This window comes from Lacerta agilis, chromosome 12, assembly GCF_009819535.1.
Source record: "Lacerta agilis isolate rLacAgi1 chromosome 12, rLacAgi1.pri, whole genome shotgun sequence".
NCBI lineage: Eukaryota > Metazoa > Chordata > Lepidosauria > Squamata > Lacertidae > Lacerta > Lacerta agilis.
In genome coordinates this window covers 33,860,660-33,878,887 of record NC_046323.1, presented here as the reverse complement: position 1 = coordinate 33,878,887, position 18,228 = coordinate 33,860,660, and the positions used below count along the sequence as shown (strand labels likewise).

Here is an 18,228-nt window from a genome sequence, read left to right as displayed (position 1 = left end):
CCTATTCACAACAGAGTAGACCCATTGAAATTAATTAGCACGGATAACTTTTGTCCATCAGCAGGTTTAACGTGAGCAAACCTTAGCTGGAAACAACCCATAGTCACAAGAAAAGTCCTTTTCTCTTTCATGTCCAGCAAAGGGAAGAAGAAAGGCCCTCCAAACAGTAAGGCCATTTAGTTTTGATACCTGTTTTCCACAGAAGTCAAAGATCCCTGATTTGCTGCACATGATGTCTTTGCCTCTGAAAAAGTTCTAGATGTTTGTTCAATTAAGTAACAATAGTAACCATGCCTTCTCCAGCCCTGTTGATATAGAAGAACCAACAAGCATATGTTACCACAATATTACCAGGATGGAGACATTGAGTTAATTTTATGTTCAGCTGCTGCTGAACATTTACCGAAATGGGAATCACATCCTCCACTAGACATCATGGAACTTACACAGAGATCTCCTATATGTTGCCTGGGATGTCACCAACCCTAACAGTGCACAAACTCGCAGTGCTTCTTCTTTTTATTAGATATTTCAGTGAATCAGAAACCTTCAGCACTGCTGCCAGTAAGTTGCAACCCCAGCCAATGTGATGATTTTTATTATTTTTTGCCCTTTTGAAAATTGCAGTAGTGTGACACCAAAAAGTGAAAACAGAACAATCCTGATATATAACTAAGGGATAAAGTAGAAACTTTACATTTAAATACCTCGACTAGTGAAAGACTGATAAAGGGCCTTTAATGTACACATAGAGGCTCCAAGGCATATGCATAAGCTTCGCTTGTCCAGTACTTTTCTCTGACTCAGGAAATGCTCCATGTATTCAATGGAGGATCTTGAATTGTGTGCAGGGCGCTATCTGAATCGCAAAAAGTATTGTGTGGATTTCAACAGGGACAAATGTAAGGTTCTGCGCTTAGGCAGAAAGAACCAGTTGCACCAATATAAGGCGGGGGACACCTGGATTGTCAGTAGTACATGTGAAAAAGATCTAGGGGTCTTAGTAGACCACAAGGGGGAAAAGTAAGTAAGTAATTAAGTAAGTAAGTAAGTAAGTAAGTAAGTAAGTAAGTAAGTAAGTAAGTAAGTAGCTAATGCTATTCTAGGCTGCATCAACAGAAGTATAGTGTCCAGATCAAAGGAAGTAACAGCACTGGTCTATTTTGCCTTGGTCAGACCACACCTGGAATACTGTGTCCAGTTCTGGGCACCACAATTTGAGAAGCATATTGATAAGCTGGAATGTGTGCAGAGGAGGGTGACCAAGATGATCAAGGGTCTGGAAACCAAGCCTTATGAGGAACGCTTGAGGGAGCTGGGTATGTTTAGTCAGGTAAAGGGGGAGACTGAGAGGAGATATGATAGCCATCTTCAAATATCTAAAGGGCTGTAACATGGAAGATGGGGGCAAGCTTGTTTTCTCCTGCTCTGGAGGGTAGGACCTGTATTCAGATTACAAGAATGGAGATTAAACATCAGGAATAATTTCTGAGAGTAAGAGCTGTTAGACAGTGGGCTCCCTTGGGAGATGGTGGACTATCCTTCATTGAATGTTTTTAAGCAGAGGCTGGATGGCCATCTATCAAGGGCTCTTTACTTGAGATTCCTGTATTGCAGGGAGTTGGCTAGACGACCCTTTGGTTCCCTTCCAACTCTACAATTCTATGATTCTCTGACAACCCCAAAGAACACACACTTCCATAAGCACACGAGAGCTCAATTTGAAGTGTGGTTGCTGGCTATAATCCAGAAGTGAAGCTTCCTTGGTTCCAAGTAAATTTGATTAAGCTTAGCATTTGATACCTTGGAGACCAGCACAGATTTGTAAGAATGTCTCTTCCTGTTATGGGCAGTGGAAGGGTGGTGCAATGTATATCTGTTGGAACTGCCCTCATGAGGAGCAGGGCCTTTGAAAAAGTTGCCCCAAGGCAGTGCAAACTCCTCCCTGAGATCTTCATTTGCTTTTATTTATTTGCCTTCCAGAGGGTGTGCACAACACATTTATTTTCCTTGGCCTTTTCACCACCTGGCAAGGTTTTATACATTTTTAACAGTGATGCTGGACTCCCGAGTTTACTTTATTTTGCTTTACCGTATTTATCATTGCTTGCTACCTTAAGTATTAGGAGTGCAGCTAATAAATTGTTATTCTCAATAAACAAATAAAAGAAAGAGAAATTTAAGTAACAGGAAACCCTCTAGGACAACAGTCTAGATCCTCCCATTGCTAGCAGTAAAAATAAAATAAAAGAAGTGAGGAAAGCTTATGGTGTTGTAGTTGCTGAAGATGGGAGAATGGGGTTGAGGAAGGGCAAGCAATTGGTGTGTATGTGGGAGAGAGAAATTGTACAGCTCATCTCAAGGCTGGAGGTGCCCCTGCATCAATGGGCAACAAATCCTATAGAACAGAATCCTATAGAATAGAATATTAAGCATAGAAATGGATGGCATATATTGCTTATTTCACTTTTTAAATGACTACATGGTTAACTTTATACTTACTTTTGTGCAATTTGGATCAGCAGTTTCAGGTTCTTCAGAAAGAATTGCCAAAGGTGCTCTTTTACAGATGTAACCAAGTTCCTCTTCACAAAAATTATCTGCCCAGTATCCATTCTGGAGATGGAAAGGTGAAGAAATATGTATCTCAGTGAAGGAGGGTTGACGATCTTTACACTTTCTCATTTTCTTGATGCAAAGTTTTCTATTGTTGCACAAGGGGGAACAGCTGCACAAAACGTCCATTACGTTTACACTGCTCTGAATTCTACAGCCCCTACAATAATGAATTACTATATTGAGAAAAAAGAATAAGGTGTGAGACTGTGAGTGGTGGTGCGGATAACGAGCTAAAATGATGCTCCACCACCAGCCTAAACCAATAATACCAAGAAAAAAGGATGAGAGAGATATTAAACAAAGTCTACAAAGGTGGGAATTAGGCAAAAAAAAAAATTAGGCAAAAAAAAAATTGGTAGCATTTGAAAATATACTTCTATCCCAACTGGAGAACTCAAGGTGAGGTGGCCTAATTCCCACCTTTGTAGACTTTTAAAATATAAAATTCAGATTTCTATTATCTTGTCTTAAAAAATGCATTGTTTGCATTTGTTTGCAGATCATGCATATTATTTTACTTTGTAAAATGTATTCTTCGATTTATTTTTACTAATTGTGTAGTTTATTTTAATTTTTCTAATTATGGGAAGGTACACTTAGCGATGCCCAGAACTGTAGCATCACCACCAAAGTGATGGCACAATCATATCTGCTAGAAGCTTCCTCTTTAAAAAAGAAAAAGAAAGAAGGCAAGATTGTCAAGTAGATCATTTTTCATGTAGTGGTATGGAAACAGTGCTAAATATGACTAACAAAGGATGGGATGCAAATCACTGTCACCTTAAGCCCCTAGTTCTCTTAGAATTGCAATATACAATTAGCTCTCAACAGGAGCAGCTGGCATGGTGGGGAGGGTGTTGTGGAGTCATCCTGCTTACACCAATTATGCTGCTTACCTGGACAGTACAAGGACAGTGTAGGAAAGTTTGGGGTGCACTAGCACAGCTGTGGGAGTGCCAGATTGGCTGTCAGTATATTTATTTGGTCTTTCACACAAAAACGAATCCAAGGGAAACACATCTCTATTAGCATTCCTTATTTTTACCTCCCCATTCATGAATACGCAGTCGTTTTGCACATCATTTATGTGTGTGGGCTTTCCTTTCTGCCACTTGGTGAGTCTCACTGTAGATCCATCACTCCATTCAAAATACATCTGAGTCTTCCGGTCATTCAGTCCTATCCATAGACTATCCTCCGGCTCTAAGAACACAAATTCATCATGTAATTTACTCCCTGACTTTAGTTACAAAGAACTCAGGTGTGAAACAGGATCCTATGCTGCACAGCTCTGTGGGGTACAAATGGGGAATTAGCACCCAATTAGCATAGCTGTCAACTTTTCCCTTTTCTTGCGAGGAATCCTATTCGGAATAAGGGAATTTCCCTTTAAAAAAGGTGAAAGTTGACAGCTATGCCAATTAGACACATTAATGTGCAGCTAGCTCAGTGGAGGGGAACCTTTTTCAGCCAGAGATCCAGGATATCTTGCGAGGAGCATTGCCAGTTGTGCGTTGGGCCAAAAACACGAGTGGGTGGAGCAATGCTACATTTCAGTCACACATAACTTATGGGCTTTTGCACACCCATGTGCAGTGAGCCCCCCTGTGGAAGGTAGCAAGTGATGGCAGGAGGGACAAAGTTGCCACAACAACTTTTGGGGCTTAAAAATTAGCCAGAACTTTTTTGATTACAGATGTAGGTAGGCTCGGGCATTGGCTAGGAGAAGGCTCAAGTTAGGGTAGGGTCATGCCTGAGGTTAAGGGCCACCTCGAGGTGTGGGTCAACTTAGGTGGCCTGCCCTGGGCTGCAATTGGAAGTTATATGGCCCAGCTGCTCCCCACTTGGCTTCAGGACAGAACTTAGATTCCAGGATACCCTGAGATATCGCACCTGCTTGTGGTTGGGGTGGTCCACCATGTCAGCCCGCACTCGAAGACAGACTAAAGATTCCAGCCAATACCTTATTTGCTGAAAGTTGTGATGATTACTATTAGGAAGACAGAAACCCCAAACAGGCCAAATTTGTTTGCAGGCAAATTCCTTCCCAGTCCCTAATACAGCGACCATTTTGAACCACAGGAAAGTCTTCACAACAAGGTGCCCAAGGAACAATATATAGGGTTGGTGGGAGGGCTGTTCTTCTGCTGGCTGCGCTGACAGTCCAATGCTCAGCAGGCTTTTAATTTTCCAGAGGTGGACCAGACTAGTACACTCCGGTCTGCTGCTCAAACCACCCCGCCAGGGTCTTGATTGGCCCAGAATATTTAGAATTTTGACAAGCAATCCCATCATCCCGCGCAGCTGGCTGAGGAGTATTCCAGTGGGCAACTGTGAAGGCAAAATTATCTTTTCTGCTCCTGGGGAGATGCGCCAGGACTGCAACTGCAGTCCACCCTGAATTTTAGGCGAGTGACCCTTGCAGCCATACTGTCCTCTCCATCTAGGCAAGCAAGAGCCATTACCAGCAAAGCAAAAGCTCTTGTGGTGGATGTTGAACACATCCAGTGTGTGTTGCCTACGGAGAACTGCAAAAGCTAGACTGAGAGCCCAGGCCTGAATTTCCCCACCCCTGGGAAAGCCAAAAAGTTTCTTTTGGAGTGTCAGTCACATAATGCAGTATTACAGATGCATTAGCATCTAACAGGCCAGTCTTCACTAACCTGGTACCCTCCAATGTTTTGGAATACATACAACTCCCATCATCCCTGCCCGTTGGTTATGCTGAGATGTATAGTGTTTGTAATTCAAAATATCAGGACGGAATCAGGCTGAGGAAGGCTGTAATAGTCTGTGCCATATTTCACATTTGACATTTTTGTGTCCCGTATTCATCATCATCATCATCACCACAACAACAGACAATACCTCCATACTATTTTTAATCAGGGAAGGGGTCCCAATAACATTCCATTCCAGCATGTGGCGACAACAACAACAACAACAACAACAACAACAACAACAACAACAACAACAACACAACGTAAGAAGAACCTGCTGGATCAGGCCATTGGTCCATCTAGTCCAGCATCCCGTTCTCAGAGTGGCCAACAAGATGCCTCTGGGAAACCAGCAAGCAGGATTTGAGCACAAGAGCAAACTCTCCCCTCCTGTGGCTTCCAGCAACTGGTATTCAGAAGCATTGCTACCTCCAACTGTGGAGGCAGAGAATAGCCATCATGGCTCATAGCCATCAATAGCCCTCTTTCCCATGAATTTGTTTCATCCTCTTTTAAAACCATCCAAGTTGGTGGCCCATCACTGCGTCCTTTGGGAGCGAGTTCCATAGTTAACTCTGAGCTGTGTGAAGAAGTCCTGAATCTTCAAAAACTCTCTTCCCCTTTATCTCACATATATCTTGGATACCAGGAGAATGGAACTTTCTGGGTGTACTTACGGTAGCCTAGCTGAGAAATGATGAAGCTGTGTTCTTCAATGTTGTGTATGCTTATTAAGTCTCCATCTTCCTTTCGACAGGATGATAGTGCCTGCTGCCACGTCTTGAGGTGTCTGTAACGGCGGTAACAGTGGCCTTCATATGCAGCCCAGCCATCTGAACATTTAATAGGCTTTGACCTACCTAAAAAGAGAAAAACCATATTTAAGATAGCATGACTGGATGGATTTCCATTAAAAAAATTGCATGCCTAGGTGCACTGAGCCCACTGCCTGTTGCCTTGCATACATGATTAAAACAAACAAACAAACAAACAAACAAACACACACAGGACTATGTTCTTGGATCAAAACAAACCACAACTTTATTGATTACAGAGGTAAATGAATTTGGCTCAGGCATTGGGTGATGTCCCTGTTCAGTTGGCCATCTGCTGACTGCTGGTGACAGGGTCGATTTTGAGATAGGAATGCCCTATAACTTACACCAAATAGGAGCAACCCATCAGAACCACCACCTAGGGGAATGTTATGGCCCTCTCAACCCCCATCTGGGCTTATGAGCACCTCTCTTAGAATCCCTTTAATGTGGTACCCCAATTTCTTGGAAGGCAAACCCATACAACAACACCCCTTTTGTTTAATTACTATGGACCCTACCCAATGCCTTAACTGCTACGTCTTCCGGCAGCCAACTACCACCTACAAACCAGGTGAGTGGAATTTATGATGATCTTGACTCAATTTCTTAATAAAAATATACAGAATTTATCAGAGTCAAATCTGGCAATCAATATTAATAAGGCACATTGGCCTGTTCTGCCCAATAAATATATTATTGCCCATAGTGTAACCCACAGTTCTTGTGGACAAATTTATTTTGCATCCTGAGGGAATGTGGGATTTGCTGCGCAATGGAAGCCCAGATGGGAACACTGCACTTCTGCCTTATAGAAGCGTGGAGTTGGAAGGGAGCCAAAGGGTCATCTAGCCCAGCTCTCTGCAATGCAGGAATCCTAACTAAAGAATCCTTGACAGATGGCCATTCAACCTCTGGTTAAAAACCTCCACCACCTTCCAAGGGAATCCATTTCACTGTCAAACAACTCTCACTGTCAGAAAGTTCTTCCTGGAATCTCCTACCCTCTGGACCAGCAGAAAAGAAGCTTCTCCATCTTCCATGTTGTAGCCCTTTAGATATTTGAAGGTGGCTATCTTATCACCTCTCAGACTTCTCTTTTCTGGGCTAAACACACCCAACTTCCTCAACTGTTCCTCATAAAGCGTGGTTTACAGACACTTGATCATATTGCTTGCCATCCCTCGGCATATGTTTCAGCATATCAATATGCTTCTTAAATTGTTTCACCCAGAACTGGACATAGTATTCCATTCCAGGTGTGGTCTGACCAAGGCTTAATAGAGTGACCCGATTACTTCCATTGGTCAGCAGATGTATAATCTGCTGATACAGCCTAGAATTGCATTAACTTTTTTTTCTGTTGCCTCACACTGTTGACTCATGTTAAGTTTGTGGTCTATTAAGACCCCTAGATCCTATTCACATGCACCGCTGTCAAGCTAGGTGTCCCTTATCTTCTATTTGTGAATCTGGTTATTCCTGGCTAAGTTTCCCTGTTGAAATTCGCTGAAACATCTGTCCCTGTTGAAATTCATTTTGTTAGTTTTGATCCAGTTCTCCAATCTGTTAAGGTAATTTTGAATCCCGGTTTTCTCTTTTGCAGTGTCATCCACCCCTCACAGTTTGATTTCATCTGCAACTTTGATAAGCATCCCCTCAATTCCTTCATCCAAGCCCAAGACAGAACTCTGTGGCACCACACTTGCAGAAGGCAACCTGCTCTCTCATACACATATACACACGGTCCTTAGAAATTATGTATTGTCAATTAATCCAATGACAGAATTTGGGGTTGAGACAAATGCCATGTATGACGCAGGAGGGGACTTCACACAGCCCCTTTACTAGGGTCTACCAGATTTATCCCAGGCAACTCATGGGGCTCCCTCATTCCAGGAAAGTTGTTGAACAGGTCCTAGCTTTAAGCCAGGTCATGAGGAAGCACGATCATCAGCTGTACTTCAAAGTCCTGCTCAGTGTTGAAAATAGCTGCACCCACAGGGGGTGCACCACCACAAGTGGTCAAAGCTTTTGAGGAAGAGGCTTCTGGTAAGACTTCAAAACCCAGTTGGGGTAACAAAATGGTGGTGAGCCAAGTCTACAAGATCTGAGGTGGGACTAGGAAGTGGGGTCTCTCTCCCTGTGAGGCATGTTTCATGAATTTGCACAGCTGAGCCGAGTGTAGTGAGTGGGAGTGGCAGGCCATCTGAGGAGTCGACCCTCTACTGCAGGAAATTGTGAAACTAAATCTGAAGACATCCTTCCACTTGCACAAGATCTTGAGCAAGCTGGAGCACAAGGAAATGTCTCATAGAACATATAAACTTTTATAGCATGGCATAAACTTGCAATCATATCTTCTCAGGAGCCCTAGCAGATAGTTTCTTCAGAGGTAGGCTTTGGGAATATGGCACCCTGAGTGAGGACAAAAATTGGCATTCCCCAATATTTCTTATTTTCACAATAATTCATTCATTCATTCATTCATTCTTTATTTTGTGATCCTTTGGCTCGGTGCCCTGTGCGGAGGAATCACCCACACCACCCTAAATCTGGCTCTGCTTTCCTCCTCCTCCTCACGGTTCTTTGCATACAACTCACACCTTTTCAATGACTTGACTGATAATAATTATATACCACATTCATAAGGATCACAAAGGTTTACACAAAAAATGTAATAATACAATATCACAAAGTTAGGTGTAGGGGAAAGACTATTTGAGCTTTGTACAGGAGTTCCAATATATTTCTTTCTTTTCTATAAAATCCCACCTTTTTCACGATTGAATTCTAGATTATATCCATCCCATGGAAATCTACTCAGGCACTGACCATATGTGGCCCAGCTTAGCTTTAGCAAGGTTCCTGTAACATATGCCTTTTTAGACCACGCCTTACAACTTTACCGGCAGATAACATATTCTTGAGGGGACAGCGGGTGGCGCTGTGGTCTAAACCACAGAGCCTAGGGCTTGCCGATCAGAAGGTTGGAGGTTCAAATCTGTGCGTTGCCAGAGGTGGCTTGGTCATGCTGACCACATGACCTGGAAGCTATCTGCGGACAACCACCAGCTCCCTCAGCCTATAGAGCAAGATGAGCGCCACAACCCCAGAGTCGTCCACGACTGGACCTAACGATCAGGGGTACCTTTACCTTTACCTTTAACTTATTATTGGCTACTGATAAAATATCCTCCAGCATCTGAGTCCAATAAAATGCTTCACATTCCATACACTGCTACAGATAGCAAAACCTCCATTACTAGAGATAAGTTTTGAGAAATGTAATATTGGACACTGAAACACTCTGTAACTTATGATACAACAATATAAAGGTAAACTTCATTCCCAGTGCTGCATCCTACCTGGAGGAATAACAGAAGTATCTAATGAAAAATTTTCTCTCTTGCAAATGTACCCAAGGTTATCTTGACACTTTTTATTCTGCCATTTGCCATTATTAGACTGTATTGATCCACAGATCTTTTCTGTTTCTGGAGATGGGCTACCTTTAAGAAAGAGTGATAAAAGCTGTAATTATTTTTTTTGCTTTGTACTAACATAGCAACACTGTAATTATTATTTATTTGAAGATGTTGCTTACAAGATTTTAAATACCAGTACACTTTATTGATTTATTAAAGCATGTATATACAGCCCTTTCATGGAATGGGTAAGGCTTGTGTTGTTATTGTTGACACCTGTCTGTCTCGAGAGACAATAAAATGCACCTCTGGGGATGAAGTCAAACAGCTGCAGTAGCAGCACCAAAATGACCTCCCCGTGGTGCAAGCCTGGACAGTGTGTATGGAAGTCCTGGGTTACCCAGATGAAAAGACCCCACTCTCGGCCTTACTGGTGTGGTTCAGAAGAAAGCAGACAAAGAAATACGTTTGGCACTGGTTTGGCTGCAGGGGTTGCCGGAAAGAGGTGTATAAGGTGCCATCGGCCTGTGGGGCAGGGCAAGCCAGAGCAGGACGCTCCGTGGGGCTTCTGAGGAGTCTGCCTGCCTTCTCCCACTCAGCTGACCTACAGCTGAGGGGGAGGCGGTGGGCGGACCATTTGGGGCAGCACAGAGCCTGCGGGCACCCAAGCCACTCCATAACTCTCAGGAGAGACACATGGCTCGGGTGCGCTGCAGGCCCCCGTGGTGAGTGCCGCCCAGCATTTTGTCACCCCCCCCCAGTGGTAACACATGGGGCAAACTGCCCCCCGCACCCCACTTCCTCCGACCCTGGGGGCCATCCTACCGTCTTAGGGATGCCTATTGGAGCTCTAAAGCAGAAAATGCTGGGATGTGGCACATATTTTGGATACGTCCTAAAATCAGATAATTCTGGGAGGATAGAATAACAGAAATTGAAATAATAATTGGCTAAGTTTTGGAGCCTCTAATATTGTTATTTGGATATGTTAAAGTTATTGTACCAAGAGGGGATAGGTAATTAATGCAACATTGCTGACTTCTGCCAGAATGAACATTTGTCAACATTGGGGGGAATTGAGAATACCCTCCATGAGACAATGGATAACTAAACTTCAGGGCATTGGTGAGAACCAAAGAATTCCTTTGGGTAATATCCATTCTGGATCTTATAGGCTCCAGTAAATCCCTTGAAGCATTTACCATATTTATTTTGATTATACATTATGTGTTTTTATATTGTGATTTTATACAAATGGTAATAATAATAATAATAATACCATATGTGACTGAATAATAAATGGAGATGACTTTCAGTATTTATTTAGTTGTTGGCATGCCAATGTTTACTCACCTGGAGCCCAGTTTAAATATCTGAAAGGACGATCACCAATCCACTGCCACCCACTCTCAACATCGAAAGAGTTCAGTCCAATCCAGTAGTCATTTTTCTTATCATTTATTAATCCTATACAAGGAAAAGAATATCAGACATACTAAATCGCTGCCACAGGTACCTGATGTCTGCAGCTGCTGTAGGGAAGGCTGACAGAATGGACACAGGATACAGGTATTTGTGTTGAATTAGGCCACAACGCGGCCAGAGGTGGTGGTGAGGGTAACAGGTGGCCATCCCCTCCCCTGGCTGGGCAGGAAGATGGTAGCCTCCTGAGCCCAGCTGCAGTCACACTGTGTGGCAAACACCCTCCTCCGGAGCCCCAGGTAAGCAGATATTAACATGAGGTTTATAGTTAGGAAGCTGGAGGCAGGGGTCAATGATAAAATGAATGAAATACAGTGGAAGCCAAACGCCTTGCAACTCGAATGTTCCTGTCCCAAACGATTGAAAACCGGAAGTAATTGTATTCAAACGATTTTCAGAAGCCGAACTTCCAGCATGGCTTCAGCGGCTTCTGAGTGGCTGCAGGAAGCTCCTGCAGCCAATTGGAAGCTGTGTCTTGGTTCTCGAACTCAAATAGACTCCTGGAATGCATTCTGTTCAAGAACCAAGGTACAACCGTACTCATTTTTGATGCTTCTAGGACAGAAATTAGATGGAACATTCTGTCTAGTATGCAGGTACAATGCTTCATCATCTTCAACCGACACAACAGATCCTTTTGTAACCTGAGATGCAAGGGATAACCTGTATGAGGATTGTTTGAAACTCCTCTAGGGGTGAGGTTACTTCTTATATAATGTTTATGAAGTTGCTGTCTATAGTTGAGACGGTATTGACTAATTAGCAGAATATCACAGGACACCGATTGCTTCTTCAGGTATGCCTTGTTATGTCCCACCTGTCAGGTATGCTTGTTCTTGTAAATCGGTGATGCTCAATAATTCTGCATTCTGTTGCTGGCAACTTTTGCTTGCTTGGAACCATGTTAGAGCTGAGTAGGAATTGATCTGATACAGATCCCCCGTCCAATGGTTTCTGGTCCAGAAAAATTCATCATGGCCATCTGTAAGCATCGTTAACATTAACATCAAAATATAAAATTACCAATGGTACCATACTGTCTTCATCTGCCTCCTGCCTGGAAGCCTGCTGGGGTGGAGGTCTCCCCCACTCCTCCTCATCTGGTTATTCCCTGACAGCTCCCCACCTCTGGTCTAGACTTTGATTGTGGCCTGAGCTGAGCTGCATCCTTATAACCATCGCTTTCAAATGAAAAACGGCAGGCCTGATCCTGTAGGGTAGCCTGACATTACTGACCATTCATTTTGTTCTGACTCACAGGGGAGAGGTCCCCACCATCCATTTTCTTCTTAAATTGCACAATCTGTACAGAAGAGGCAACACAGACAGCTTCCCATTTCTCTTTGTAGGTGAACCATTCCTCTAAGCATCAAATATATGATGGCAAAGTAAAGGTTTAAACAAAACCTTTTTAATTGTTTACCTTTTATTGGACAATATCCAGTTAAAGAGTCTCTATCCACATCTTCGGTTGCTCCACACCAAAGTTGTCCATGATGGTCAACATCTCTTATGCACTGAGCGTACCATTTATTCTGATACTTGAATGGAAATCTACATGGGGCTCCCAAGGCATTGCCTTCTATAGTATACAGAGCTAAAGGCAAATTGAATAGACTGCGTTATTCCGGAATGATTTCAAACAGTTATGAGAATTAGCTAAAGCAGAAGAAATGAATACAAAACTCTCAATATAGAGCTCCATATATATACGCAGGTGCACACATATACTTTTTGTTCAATGTTCACATCCCTCAAGTTTTGAACATCCATTCTATTGCATCAATGCATACATGGAAACTTCCCTTTAATTGAAGTAAATAATCAGTCCTTGGTGTCTCCAGGGAGGGTTGGAAAAGACTCCTGGTTGAAACCACTGCCAGTCAGCGCTGACAATAAGAGGTAGATGAGCCAACATTCTGTCTTCGGACAAGGCATCTTGCTATCATAGAATCATAGAGTTGGAAGAGACCACAAGGGCCATCCAGTCCAACCCCCTGCAAAGCAGGAGACACCATCAAGTCCTTCTTTCCAAGTCCTTCTGAAGTAGGCTGCATCGTATGCACACTGAAACACTAGTGCCTATAATGTACAGCCCATCCAGTTTGGGTAGACCTGAGCCCTTGTTGCAACACAAAGGAGGTGAAAGCATTGCCTTCTAAGGCTAACAGAGCTAAAGGGAAATTGAATACATAGTGTTCTGTGGTAGTCCTATCCTGGCATGGATTTTCAGTTTCATTTGCAACTGAAAAACTTCACTTGAACATTTTGCTATGGCAGAAGGCACATATGTGTTTTGTGACAGGAGTGAAGCAGCACCTGGAAGTGGCGAATGTATGGAAATCACAGTTCCCAGCACTCTTAACAAACCACAGTTTGCAGGATTCCTTGCGGAGATGTGCTTTGAATGTATGGTTTGCACATAAGCCTTAATGTTTGCTCTGCATTTTCTCTCAGCTGCTAGAGTTCAACGTTCTTAGCTTTTGCTATTTTCTTGTAATATAGCTGGAGTCTGGACTGATTATTTGTATCAGGGGGTATATACGAGGAACACATCCACACTTGAATTGAACAATGTAATTGTTTATGCCCTGTTCATTTACTACTGGACTCCACCCCTTGCTAATAAGACTGAACCCTGGAGCATGTTCTCTGCCCCTTTACTGCTGGCTTCTGACAGTAGACTCCACCATTGTCACTCCTGATATTTCCCCTTTATATTTTCCCTAGTTAGCTTTTACCCCTTGACTAGGGATGGAAGAATTTGTCAGTTTTGTTTCTCTCAGTCCCCCCCCCCCAAAACGTAAATTCAGTTCTCCACATTTCTGCAGAAATTTGCACTTTAAAAAACCATCACGATTTATTCAGCATTTTAGTGTGAATATCTCCTATGGGGCACATTTTATATGTAGATTTGACTTATGTGTATATTTCTGCAAGCATCTTTCCCTAAAATATTTTGTTGCAAATATGTTTGATTTTTGTGCACACTTTCCCCTAATAGATGCCTTTTGTAAGCACTGTTTGGTTGCAGAACTACATTGCAAAATTCAGGCAACTGTGAATTTTGAAGGGAAACTGTGTTTTAGTTTTCCTAACGTTTTCAAAAGTGCCAATGTGATAAATTCAGCTTTAAATGCAAACTGGATAGAATTTAATCCCTACCCCCCACCCTTAAACTACCAGGTCTACAGCCCTGAGACCTGGACTAGTAGCAGCATTTTGTTTTTCAAGTGTTGGAGTCTCCCAGAACAACAACAACAACAACAACATCCAGTTCTATTGTGACATGAAAATAAAGGGAGTTTTCATAGTACTTGGATTTGGTTGGAATTACATTATCACTACTTTGTTAAAGTAGTGCATGCACACTGAAGAAGTGTGCATGCACACAAAAGCTCATACCAAGAACAAACTTAGTTGGTCTCTAAGGTGCTACTGGAAGGATTTTTTTATTTTTTATTTTGTTTTGTTAAAGAAAAGAGTAGTGTGCTGAGTGCTCATTACAAAAAGGGTCCCTTCCTGGGACTAATGTGTGTGGGGGGGATGTGTGTTAGGGAGATAGAGGACAGACAGTCAGAGAGATGGAGAGGCTAGGCGACATATTTGCCTTTACCATGGCAGAAGCCAGATGTGGATTTAGGGCTGTGCGAGCAGGGCACAAACACTGGGCACTGAGCTGAGGGGGCGCTGTCTCAGAGCCCAGCAAGCAAGGCACTGGGCTTTGGGAATGAGGCACAAGGCCCTGACAGGGTCCTAGAGTCCTCCTGTCTTCTTACCAAAGCCTAGTTAGCACTTTCCCATCTTTGGGAAGGCGATAGGAGGCCTATAGTCCCCTGCCCAAGCCTTCATGCCTCCATCCCAAAGCCAAGTGCCCCCTTACCTGTCTTTGAGAAGGCAGCACGAGGGCTGGGTGGGGGTAACAAATTTTGACCTCGCACAAAGTGCCACATTACCCAAGTCTGCCACTATAGAAGCAGACTGTTTTAAACAGCCTCTGCCCCTTTACTGTGGTCCTGATGACTGCTATCAAGTTCCGTTTTTCTACTGATATATTTTGAAGTTCTGTGATTACCACCGTGTCTATTTCACCCCCTGAGGCAGGGGATTCATCACGCATGAAGCAAATACACAACCTGGACATTTAGAAAAAGAGAACAGATTATCTGAACTTTACCTTCATAGTGTTTAGAACACAATTTGTCTTCAGTTCCATAGATCTTCCAGGTATTCTTGCTGGTGGCTTTATTAGACAGCATAAGACGACCTTTTTGACCACCCTCAGGAGTTACAAACAAATCTTGGAGTTCAAGTCCAAGGATCTTTGTATCATTTGTGCATTCCCATTTCTGAAGTTCAATGGTCTCATTACAGGAGGAGAGTGTGACCCGGGCCTGGTCTGACTTGGAAGGCACTGCCAGGCATAACTTTGTCGCCATGTTCAAAATATGGCTGTTGGAAACCCACCTAAAATTTTGCTGCTCATTACTCTTATCACAGTAGTCCAGGATGATGGAACGAGTGTTCCAAGACTGCATACAAAGCTTGAGGTTTTCATTATATATCAGAAAGCTGTCACTCTCTGTAATATTAAGAGAGGGAAAATAATAGGAAGGAACTTTGTGAGAAAGTTGCACATAGCTCATGTAGTGGATCCCACTTCTAGCACCAATTACGTGGTGGATCCCACTGCTGTACACCAATTGCGGTAGCTCCCACCTATGGACACACTCTATAATCACCACAACAGGTTAACTTTTGGTTCTTGTGTGAGGGAAAACTTTGGTACCTGGAGACCCAGGCAGAAGTTGAACAGATAAGAAAGATTTATTTTAGAGAACAAAGTTAATAAAACAAAGGATGTGTCAGGAGATAATGTACTTTCAAGAAGCAGTTAACTTATTTAATATTTACACTAAATCTAATGGATTCCATTACAGACCTCCAATCAAGGTAGTAAACACACAGCTTCTTTTAAGCTTCAGTTGCTTATGTTCAGTTATCGTGCTTCCATTAGATGTTACAGGTTTCTAGACAAGTTAGTAAATGCTTAGCTTATTTCCAGTTGTGTTACTTCAGTTCCTGAAACTTAATTAATTCAGTGTTACATACACAGCTTCCTCCACAGCTTAATTCTTTGGTTCCTAACCAAGGTGGTACTTTTTGTCAGTTACCCCAACCTTTTTACAATCACACTCCTGAGGTATTCCAGGTAACAGACCCAAGGGATCACCACACCCCTCTTAACTGGTTTGGGAGTCTTCTCTTTCTAGAAGAGCTCTCTCCTGACTGGATGAAACCTAAGTAGACTGTAACCTCACAACTTCTACTTCTCCTCGGTCAAACTCAGCCTCCCATTTAACTCATGGCTGGATACTCTCCCTAGGCACTGCACACAGTCTTCTAATCTAAGCTAAGTCTCCTTTCTCTAGCTGTAGATATTTTCCTCAGAGTGGACACAAACAGACCAGAAACAACTCTCCCTTCTTCTTTCTCTTAAACTTCATCAGAAATGGCTCCTTTTATTCTCCCTCCCAAAATACTGTTCCACCCACTTCTGGCCAGCTGTCTTGACATTTTTATAGCCATGATATAACCTAGCCAGCTAAGGTTTGTGAGCTTCAACTTTAACAGTTCTTTGTTTATTGTTTTTAACAAAGCTTCATAATTTCTTTGATTTAATTGTTTGAGATCAACTATTAAGATTATCCCGAGGTATTTAAACATCACATGGGTGATCTTTATCTTTGACATTTCTGTCATCTGCTTTTGAAGTGTCACCATCAAATTAATTGGTAGTATTATTTTATTTTGCATAATTAATTTGCAATCCTGCAGTTTGATGGAAGATTTCTAAGTGTTCTTTCAAAAGACTGAAGCACAACAACTGAATCTTGCACCATTATCGATGTATCATCAGCAAACACCATCATTTAATGATGCAAATGAAGATGTTGAGTATTTTTCATGAATAATATTGTTAACATGTTATTGTTTAGGAATTTCTTATATCTAGCATTTTTTTCTGTATTGTGCAAAAATAAGTAACAGGGATATGACTGACTTCTGTATAGGGAAAAAAAAGCAAAATATTTATTGAAGCAATAGAACACAATTTAAAAACATGTTTTCAAAATTGTGTTAGCAGTTAATTTATTGTAACCCACACCTGTTTTCTTTGCTGTGAGCAACTTAAATGTTAAATGAGTTATCATTCAATCTAAGATTGTGATGGATTTAACTTCCAAGCTGCACAACTTTAACTTCCAGTAGATTATTTAAATTTAACCAGATAAAAGTATGTGAAATATGCACCTCAACTTATTGCTAAGGTAGCAATGGTGTTGGAAGTGAAGAAGAGCTTACCTGATACCTGAAAAGCTGGCTGAATGAGGACCAAGAGACTTAGGAACAAAAAGAAAGACATTGGCCCCGACGAAACTTGCCACACCGCTCCCATGGAAATAAGAGAAATCAGAGTTCGCTGCTTTTTAAGAACTCCTTGATAAATGAGTCAGGCAGAATGATATTTTCACTTCTGTCTTTGGCATTATGAAACACATTATAGCACACTAACAGACTTTTAATCAGCTTCCTCAGAGGGGGGGGGAATCTTTGGGTTATTTAGATTTATTTCCCATCCCATGTTGTTGTTGTTCAGTCGTTCTGTCGTGTTCAACTCTTCGTGACCCCATGGACCATAGCACGCCAGGCACCCCTGTCCTCCACTGCCTCCCGCAGTTTGGCCAATCTCATGCTAGTCGCTTCGAGAACATCCCATAGGCTGGTACAACTCACCAAGCCAACAAACAGTACACAGTGCTATGGAAGGAAATAGCTAAGAGATTCTCATTGATAACTATGCTAAGCCATGACCAAACTCTGAGACATTCTATAGCTGGAAGTCTGATTCTGACCTAAGGAAATGAGGATGAAAAGGGCCAGAGGCAGATCGAAAGGCTATGCATCACTTCTAGCCATAATGGCTACGCTCTTGCTTCCACAGTTGGAGGCAATAATGTTCTGAATACTATTTGCTGGAAACTGCAGGAGGGGAGCATGTACTTGTGCTGAGGTCCCGCTTGAAGTTTCCCCACAGGCATCTGTCTGTGAGAACAGAATACTAAAATAATACTAGCCACTGGCTTGAACCCGTAGGGTCAT

At 42.4% G+C, this 18,228-nt stretch overlaps 1 protein-coding gene across 1 annotated transcript in view; it reads right to left on the bottom strand.

The window, feature by feature from the left end:
• LOC117055978 (macrophage mannose receptor 1-like) overlaps positions 1 to 17,504 on the bottom strand; it is a 52,658-nt gene extending 35,154 nt beyond the window's left edge. The window contains exons 1-11 of the mRNA XM_033165949.1: positions 17,431 to 17,504; positions 15,242 to 15,646; positions 12,488 to 12,661; positions 11,882 to 12,046; positions 10,936 to 11,049; positions 9,523 to 9,666; positions 7,778 to 7,880; positions 6,017 to 6,234; positions 3,665 to 3,822; positions 2,503 to 2,616; positions 190 to 305 (exon numbers count right to left, since the gene is read on the bottom strand). Coding sequence (XP_033021840.1) covers positions 190 to 305; positions 2,503 to 2,616; positions 3,665 to 3,822; positions 6,017 to 6,234; positions 7,778 to 7,880; positions 9,523 to 9,666; positions 10,936 to 11,049; positions 11,882 to 12,046; positions 12,488 to 12,661; positions 15,242 to 15,646; positions 17,431 to 17,491 — 1,772 coding nt within the window. The 5' untranslated portion in view covers positions 17,492 to 17,504. The remainder of the gene's footprint in view (positions 1 to 189; positions 306 to 2,502; positions 2,617 to 3,664; positions 3,823 to 6,016; positions 6,235 to 7,777; positions 7,881 to 9,522; positions 9,667 to 10,935; positions 11,050 to 11,881; positions 12,047 to 12,487; positions 12,662 to 15,241; positions 15,647 to 17,430) is intronic.
• Between the last annotated feature and the right edge of the window lie 724 nt (positions 17,505 to 18,228).